This window comes from Anopheles darlingi, chromosome 2 (assembly GCF_943734745.1).
Source record: "Anopheles darlingi chromosome 2, idAnoDarlMG_H_01, whole genome shotgun sequence".
In the NCBI taxonomy this organism is placed as follows: Eukaryota; Metazoa; Arthropoda; class Insecta; order Diptera; family Culicidae; genus Anopheles; species Anopheles darlingi.
Window position 1 is genome coordinate 31,861,373 of NC_064874.1, and position 8,782 is coordinate 31,870,154.

The window sequence follows — 8,782 nt, forward strand, 5'->3', positions numbered from 1 at the left end:
TAGTTCGACGGAAGGACCAGCGCAAAGTTTCCGATTGTTCCGTTCAATTGAATTGGCAAAGCCAGCGGAATGCACGGGACACGCTCTTTGCATGCTAGTGATTGCTACAAGGTGAGTCAGCTTGAGTTGGCAGTCCAATCAACTCTCCTGGACTGGGCTGGACTGGAAATGTACTGATTTCGCTAGAGTGAAGCTGTAGCTAGGGGTTGCTACAAAAATACTTTAATGTCATGGAATATTCCATAAGATTTCTCATTGATATTCAATCAGTTTGTGGTTTGGACCTGGAACTGAACCGTTCCATGGCAAAGATTTGTGGCTAGACGGGGTTTGTTTAATTAGTATTTGATTTCAACTTAAAACCATGGGCCTGGAGTTTTGTTCTCAAACATGCATTTAAAAATATGTACATTGTGTTTCGAGGAAAGGCTTCAGTTCACAAAGAAAGGTTAGAGAGTAGACCCACCATTGAACCCTTTTTCAACCATTCTGATTGATGAAGGATCGAAGGTAAGCAATCCGGTGGTCCAATCCAATCGGCAGCTCGGCATTGACATGCCTTCACGCAACGTCTCTGCCAGATTATTGACATGTTTGTCGTGCTGTAGCATTTCTCTTTGCTTAGCACAAAACACACAATACTACCTATGGACTATGGCAACTATTCAAAGACTCTTTGTTTGAATTCTATGCATCAAACAGACTGCACTGAACATATCATGCGGTTACACGAAGCTGATGCATTTCCTTGCCGAGGTGCAACAATCAGATGAAGAACCATGGCAACTGTCAGGGCAAATCCCTTGTTTTGCATTCAAAACTGAAATATAAAGAAAAGGTTACGTTTGCAACAATACCACAGCACTCGGCCACAATCCGTAACAACGATGCCGACCCAAAGCACCGGTATTTGCTCCAAGACCAGGACAATGAAACATCGAGATCAGCTGGCACCAACGGTATCTTTTACGTTCCACTTGGACTACCGTGGATTGCCGTTGCTCCTTCGACGTTTTGCAGTGCATAAAGTGCAAACGAATATTTATGGAGACATGCTCCCCCCAAACGTAGGTGACATATGTCGCTCATCAATTTGGATTCCCCGGAAACCGATGCCAGTGCCAGCAGAAGGCGACGACAACGACAGCGCAACGCTCGAGTGCCATATGTTCGACTTGAAGCGAATGAATGTTTTATAATGGAGGGCGCAAGTACGGATGTTCACCGAAACCAACTACAAGTGTCTGAAGGGCTGTACTGTGTAGAGCGTTTATTTGCGGGATGCTGAATTACCGGTTGCAGGATGAGCAATCAATACTGTGGAGCTACTTTTGTAATAAAATACTCCCAATAAATTCCTCCGCCACGGTATATTGGGTTATTGTGTGTTATGTTACGTTCTTCGAATGAAATTGGAAACTATTTCTTAGCGAGCTCGAGCTTAGGATCTCGATATCTCGTGAAGTATTAAAACAAAATCCTCAGCCCGTTGTAAAGAAGACATTTCTCCCTAAACAAAGGGCTTTATTTTTAGTTATTTGTTCCATTCGTCTGTGAGTGTGAGTTTCAACGTACTGTGTTGAAAACAGCAGCAAATTATCCAACAAAATGATTTATATTTTATGGAAATAGGACGGTTGGAACTTTTTAAATAAAGTCTTGATCTTCAACCGAAAATAATGGATTACTTTCTCCCCAATCCCTGCTCGAACTCATTTTTGATAACTGTTTAAATGGTCGATCAAGAGTGTGACAAAAGTAAAAGCTCACAATGAAATATGGATGGCTCTGCACTGTATGGGGATTCACGATCCTTGGTAGTTACTTCACCGCGTCCTACTTTACGACACCGACTCAGGATAACAGGAAATGCAGCTTACGGCTGGCGTTTGCCCGTCTGCTCCTTTAACAGAATGAGATTCTTGGCGTGCGGTGAGGTACACGTTCCACCTAAGGCCGGCTTTACTACCGGGCCGGGTTGGAGTTATCGTCGAGCAAGAACTCGTACGGCATCAGCGGCGTGGGATCCAATTTATGAAGAACCTTTCTCGATTCATTCACGGTGGGCGTTTGCTTTATCTTATCCGATCAGATTCCGCCACCGCACGCGATCGTGTGCCGTCGTCCTCCATGTCGATATTTCTGCTATTCCGGCGTTAAAGTCGATACCGCCGCTACCACGCCAAGTATATCAGGCTTTACAACATGTTGGGCCGTTGACGTTGCCACCATAAATTTGGTCTTTGCCTCGTTGATTTGCAATTCAAGGATTCTCGCTGCTGGCTCTATCGGACCTGAAGGCCTATTTTGTAGGCGGAATTCAATGCCCCAGCAATCACTTGATGGATCTCCTGTTCTAGGGTGCACCTCCATATTTGACCGGCTCAGCCTTTCGCCTTATTTCGTCGGTTCCGGGTGCATTGTTCATTTCCAGCTGAGATCGCGCTGTTTGAAGCTGTTTTCGCGGATCCGTGGTTTTAGAGAAATGCGGTACGAAAGTTAAAGTTTTTACAAGTCTCTCAATGTTCTATGCTTAATAAAACCATTTCTTAACAAACACATGCTGCTTTGATGATGCACACGAACGTCAAAAACATGGCGACCTCCGGTTTTTATGACACCACCTGATCACACCTTTCTTGGGATATCAAGCACTCGCTAGACGAAAGCGCGATTGTCGCGCCGCGATGCCAAAATCCATACAAATTGGTCCCACCTTGTTGAGCCGGTACCGCATGCAGCGTAAAATCTAGCGTAAACGTGAAAATGCCAAAAAGTTAACGCTTCGTGATATCGGCATCGCACGCTAGTTTACCCGGCGCTCCATCTTTCGACTCCTTGAACCGCAGTGCTGTAAACGACGGAGCCCTGCAGTGTGTGTCTGTGTTTCGTGCGTGCTTTTATGGGGAATCGCGTGTGTGTGCTTCTACTCGACTGCTCGGACAGTGATGGTCGATAAAATATGAGCATTATGTCTAGAAAAAAGTAAAACTTTCAACAAAAATCCAAATTTTGAGCGAAAAATGAATTGTCTGGCACTGTATTGTTATTGTTCTCCAAGAATTTGCCGTAAACAGGAGTTTTTTTTAAACTTTTTAACAATTTCGTGATTAAAATAAAGGTGATAAGAGCATATTCTCGGTCCTGGAAGGCCCAGCAAGGCCTGGATTCAATAACCGGAGGAAAATCCTCACTGAAGAAGAAGCAGCCCTCGAGTACGTAAACAAAAGTGAGTCACGCGATTTGATAAAATTCCTTTCCAAAGATTTGATGAATCAGCATCCCTTTCGAATTAGCATGGACTTGGTGGACATCGATAAGGTGCTGGATGATCTGGAATTGAACGAGGACGATGGCCGTACCAGCGGAGGATTAAGCGGCGAACCAGCAACCCACAGAGAGCGTAAGCCCGGATTTCGCGACAAAAAATCCTACGATTCTGAACCCGCTTTACTTTTTTACAGAAATCAAACTTCGTGATCCTGAACCGACGTTGGCGGCGACGGCGGCGGCAGTGCCCGCGACAGCATCGATTTCGAAACAGAAGGCCAAAGCGAACGTCGTGAACGTAGCGAATGTGTTTTCCAGTCTGAACGACTACGTTAACGCCGGGGGAACGGATCTAAGTAGTAAGGTCAGCGAAAAGCAGGAATTGAGTATACCGGCCGATCGGAAACCACTGCTTACCCCACCGTCGAACTCGTCCGTCTCTTCCGATTTGAAAACATCTTCAATCGCCGGAACCACCTCATCGATTGCCAACTCTCCGCAGACAGAAACATCTCCCGCTTCATCGCCCGATTCATCCGCTACATCCTGTTCCTCGCGAGCGGTCTCATCGTCACGTTCGTCCTCCCCACCGTCGTCTTCATCGTCCTCCTCAGCCTCGACAAGCGATGGTGAAGAACAGCCAGAAGGTGGTGCGGTTCAGGCCGCCCAGTCCGGGCCGGCGCATGAGAAGTTACCGGAAGAGATTTCCTCGTTGAGCGAGGAGAACTATGTACTCGATTCATCTTCGATCACGACGCTCGCGACTACGAATGAAGGCGCACGAAAGGCAGGACCGCAGACCGATCCTCAGGACACATCCGCCTTTTCCTACAAAAACAGCCTCTACTCCGACACACTCAGTAACGATGTGATAAATCTGGAAGGAATCTCATCCATCTCCTCGATCGTAGCTGTCGATCTGACGCGCAGTGGGCTAGGCCATGGGGCCGGTGCAGCAGCAGCTGCTGCTGCTGCCGGTGGCACAGGTGCAATAGGCCGCGATAAGCCGCTAGCCGAGACTGGTGGAGCTCCGGTGGCCAAAGATGAAATTGAAACCGAACCCAGAACAACGGAGGCCAACGAGAACGGTGGCAGTAAAGGGAATGAGGATGCGGCCGAACTAGCCAAACGCGCGGCCGTAGGATTTGAATCGACAATGGACGATGTCTCCGATACCGAGCTGGAAAGCTATCTGCAGGAGTTGGAAGAGTACGATTTTCGCAGTGTGAACGCGGTGGAAACGTTGGCACCTCCTAAACCGGAACAGGCGGAGCTGCCGAGTCCGATGGCCGACGAAGCAGCGGCGGTGATCACGACGAAGAAACAGGAAGATCCCGTGGATGAAGCGAGTATTGATAGTCGCAGTGAAGATTCGGAAATCAGTCCAAGTTCGTCGCGTGGCGACAACGAGGATGACTTGATTTCTCAAGCTTCGACACTCGAGTTTAACGATCTGGCAATGGCTGCTGCAGCGGCAGCATCTGCTGCAGCTGTTGCCGCGGCGAATGTGGCCGGTTCTTCAGCGGATCCGCACGAAGGTGCGCAACTAAGCACCGATGTGGTTTCGGTTCCAGTCGATACGGAGGAAGCCGGTGACTTTCCATTGGATGAAGATGGAAGCGAAATACGGTTTATCGATTGTACGGAGACGGAATCGGAACGTCGTTCGATTGGAGCCGAGGATGAAGAAGCGATACGGAGAGCATCTCGTCCGGAACGACCCACATCACTGGAGCTGGCCAATGCGCTTACATCCGCCGAGGGTGCAGCGACAGCTCCAGCAACTACCACCGATCACGAACAAATGAACAGGACCTCATCTCCCGGACACACACCACCGTCAACTCACGGAATCGATACCGATCTCGGGCTAACGTTGTCATCCACCAGCTCCGATGACTTTGTGGCTTCGCTAGGAACGACGGAACATCAGCAGCTCCAAGCGGAACAGCAACTGCAAGATGCCGATTTCGCATCACGAATGGCCGCAGCCGATCCAATTCAATCGCCCCTGACGATAACGGCACCACCGACACTCGTGCCGCTACTCAGTGCCACTCAGGCCCAGTTGGGCAAAGTGCAGCCGTTCTGGGTACCGGACAATGCCACCAAGTTCTGCATGCAGTGCAATCAAAAGTTCTCGGTGATCAAACGTCGACATCACTGCCGGGCCTGTGGTCAGCTGCTTTGTTCTGCCTGCTGCTGTCTGAAAGCGAAACTCGCATATCTTGGAGACGCCGAAGGACGTATCTGCCAGGAGTGCGACGTGATACTGAGCATCCAGCAGCAGCAAGCACTAGAAGCAGGTCAGATCGCTGGAATCGATGGTGCTGGTGGTAGTGGTGCGGCAGGCTTGGGTGCTGCAGGTGCCACAGGCCACAGGCAACCGAATCCGAACAATCCCATGGAATACTGTTCCGTAATACCGCCGCTGCAACAGGCGGCGGCCACGAGCCAACCGCAATCACCGATCTCCGTAATGGTACCGGTGGGTGTGCTGAAGCGTGCCGGAGGTCCACGCAACCTGCGCAAAGATAAGAACGTCATCTTTAGCGATGGCATTCGGCCTGGCTGTGATCTGACGGAGCTCGATCAGAACTGGGATGCGGTGCCGGTGCGCACCGTCTCTCCGGAGCCACAGAACCGTAAATCGAATCGTGTGCAGACACCAACGGGATCCGAGGACGGTGCGGTAGGGGCTGGCAGTGGGTCCGGCAGTACCAGCGGTAGCCCGTCCCTTAACAAATCGCTCATTCCACCGGAGGATCATAAACTGCCACCGGTTCTCAAGCGAATTAGTCCCACGGAGAGCAAACTGGTGGACATTGATAATGATGCATCGCTGGTCGAGGGTCTACGGGAGGTGATGTTAACGTTTGCGGTGCAAAAGAACTTCCACGTGTACGTAACGATCGTGGAGCTGTCCTGCTGCATCAACCGAACGGTGATCAATTTCACCACTCGCGGTCTGCAGTACGTGGGTCAGGATGAGGTGGTCATTCTGCTCGAGCTCGGTGACTCGAAAACCCTACCAAAGGACATCTTTGTGCATCTGAACGAGCTGTACTGTGAGGCGGATCGGGGCAATATTATCACGGAACTGGGCTTCTCACCGGCACGTACCAACAACTTCCTGGGTTCGAAGAACCACGGAGGATTTCTGTACGTCCGACCGACGTACCAGTGCATGAAGGAGCTGATCCTCCCGGATGCACCGTACCTGATCGGTGTTCTTATCCATCGCTGGGAGGTACCATGGGCAAAGATACTTCCGCTGCGGCTTATGCTCCGTCTCGGTGCACTCTACCGTTACTATCCGTCACCGCACGTAAGCGTACGGGAGCGCGAATCGGTGTACGTGGAGATCGCACAAACGATCGTGAATCTGCTGGCGGACTTTCGGCACTTTAGCTACACCATTCCGACCGTACGCGGTATGGTGATCCACATAGAGGATCGCAAAACGCGGATACTGATACCACGGAACCGTTACGAGAAGATAGTGAAGGTCGTCGATGGCTCGAGCGAACAGTTGATGGCGATGGCGGGCAACTTTAGTAAGGTGGCCGATGGGCATCTCGTGTGCATACAGAACACGGAATCGGGATGCCCGGAAGCGACACAGTATTCGACGCAGGCGATCAACATCGAGGGCAAACCACGCAAGGTAACCGGGGCGAGCTTTCTCGTACTGAATGGATCGCTCAAGCCCAACTCGGGTCTGCTGGGGAAGTGTAATATCGTGGAGGATGGTCTGATGGTACTGATACCGGCGGTTAAGCTTCAGCTCGTGAAGGAAGCGTTGAAGGAGATGAAAGACTACCGGATCGTGTGTGGATCGAGCGATGGAGACGATAGCCAAAGTGAGGTAGTGTCGATCGAGTGGACTTCAAATGATTTAAACTTTAACATCGGTGTCACTTCACCGATCGATCGCAAACCGTTCGACGGTGTACCGAGCATTCGGGTTAACCGGGGTACGGATTACTCGAATGCCAATCACATCATTCGATGGACGGAGGTGTTTATCGTGAAGGTAAGCGGAAGGTTCTGCTGTCCGAGCGTTCGACGCAAATCGTCTCATGTTTTTGTAACCTCTTTTCTTGCCAGGGTGACGAAGAATCGAATCTACCGGGTGATCCTATCAATATGTCGAAACTCTCGGAAACGCTCGCCAAGACGGCCTGCATTGCGTTGGTCGCGTTCCTCGATCTGTTGGCATCGAGCGGTCACAGTAAGATCGGTCTAAGGGTCAGTGCGAATCCTAATGAGGTGAGTAACTCCCGTATAGGTTTGAAGCCCTTCAGTTCACGAGCGATAATCAATGTCTTTTGTCCTCGATTCTAGATGTCATTTCTGGCCGGCAGTGGAGGCAACAAGCTGGCACCACTCTACTCGAACGCTCTCGGGCAGGAAGTCATCACAACGCTGAAGCATCTTGTCACCGCCTTGCAGCTAGACCAGCACGATATAGTTATCGAGCTGATTTTCCACATTCTTGACAAATAGAGGACGAATCGCGAATATCTCTTAACAAAACTAAACCTTCTAAATGGCATTCACACCAAAAACGATCGCGAACGCAAGGCAAAGCGGAACAAAGGAATCTGTCTGTTAAAATTTGTTCGGTTATTCCTAGTTGCCGTACAGTGGAGCCCGATCGGAACAGGGTTTTGTTGGCGTCTGGTTTTGTTACGGGAAGGGTGTGATAAGAGCGAGCGAGACAAGGTGCATGGACAGGACAAGAGAGAGACTGCTGTTAAGAAACAGAAACCAATTAACAAAAATTGCTGGCCAGTACCGAGAGAGGCAGCTTTTAGGTTATGAATGAACGGGATTGCTAAGCAACCCATTTCCATGGTGGCTTTGAGTAGTCGTGTTGAATGAACGTACACACCAGATCCAGCATACCGTGAGTTATATAGGAGTTTAAAGAGTATACATAAATATAGATATACATATACATATACACCTACACATATTATATATATATTTCTGACATATATATATAGTTAAAATTATTAAATTGTAAAGGGAGCTGGTGATCGCACCTTTATTATGCCGCTATGCAGTGGATAGCACCGAAGGATATTTATATTTGGTTTGGATGTTTTAACCTTTAGAAGAAGAGAATATGAAGCGGAAGCAGGCCGGTTCGGAAGCAAATCTGCGTATTGCTATAGTAAGTTGATAAGCCTCCCCTCCCCCATAACAGTTGCAAAATTACACAAGCGAATATACCTACGCATACCCAATGCGTACTATGTACTTCGTTTCGTTTATTCATTTTTCCTTCGTTCCACTCGTTCCATCGTTCTATGCGGAAGGTAAGTCAGTTCATAGTGAATACCGGATATGTATGGTTGATAACATTTTACGAATATTCAACGGCGGAATTAAGCTTTTTCTCTATTTCTGTGGTTCCGCTGGCTCTAGCCTCTCTATTTCTATGGTTCCGCTACTGTTCTGCAATTGGTGACTTGTGGCCTGTTAACTTGTATTATCTCAGGTA

At 49.1% G+C, this 8,782-nt stretch overlaps 1 protein-coding gene across 2 annotated transcripts; it reads left to right on the forward strand.

Annotated features, from left to right (window-relative positions):
- Positions 1-3,075: 3,075 nt before the first annotated feature.
- Positions 3,076-8,526, forward strand: LOC125950587 (zinc finger FYVE domain-containing protein 9). Of its 2 annotated transcripts, none has more exons than XM_049678720.1 (5): positions 3,076-3,229; positions 3,297-3,403; positions 3,465-7,306; positions 7,381-7,542; positions 7,618-8,526. In XM_049678720.1, exons 2-5 carry the CDS (start codon positions 3,298-3,300, stop codon positions 7,777-7,779), a joined length of 4,272 nt encoding a protein of 1,423 aa, XP_049534677.1. In that variant the 5' UTR covers positions 3,076-3,229; position 3,297; the 3' UTR covers positions 7,780-8,526. The 2 variants fall into 2 exon arrangements, with proteins under 2 accessions (XP_049534677.1, XP_049534678.1); XM_049678721.1 differs by having other exon boundaries at positions 3,076-3,215; positions 3,280-3,403.
- The last annotated feature ends 256 nt before the right edge of the window (positions 8,527-8,782 follow it).

Excerpts from the sequence above, each read along its gene's own strand:
- LOC125950587 (XM_049678720.1), top strand. The coding sequence starts at position 3,298 with ATGGACTTGGTGGACATCGATAAGGTGCTGGATGATCTGGAATTGAAC. Across the intron at positions 7,307-7,380 it reads CGGAGGTGTTTATCGTGAAG|GGTGACGAAGAATCGAATCT; the intron begins GTAAGCGGAAGG and ends TTTTCTTGCCAG. Across the intron at positions 7,543-7,617 it reads TCAGTGCGAATCCTAATGAG|ATGTCATTTCTGGCCGGCAG; the intron begins GTGAGTAACTCC and ends CCTCGATTCTAG.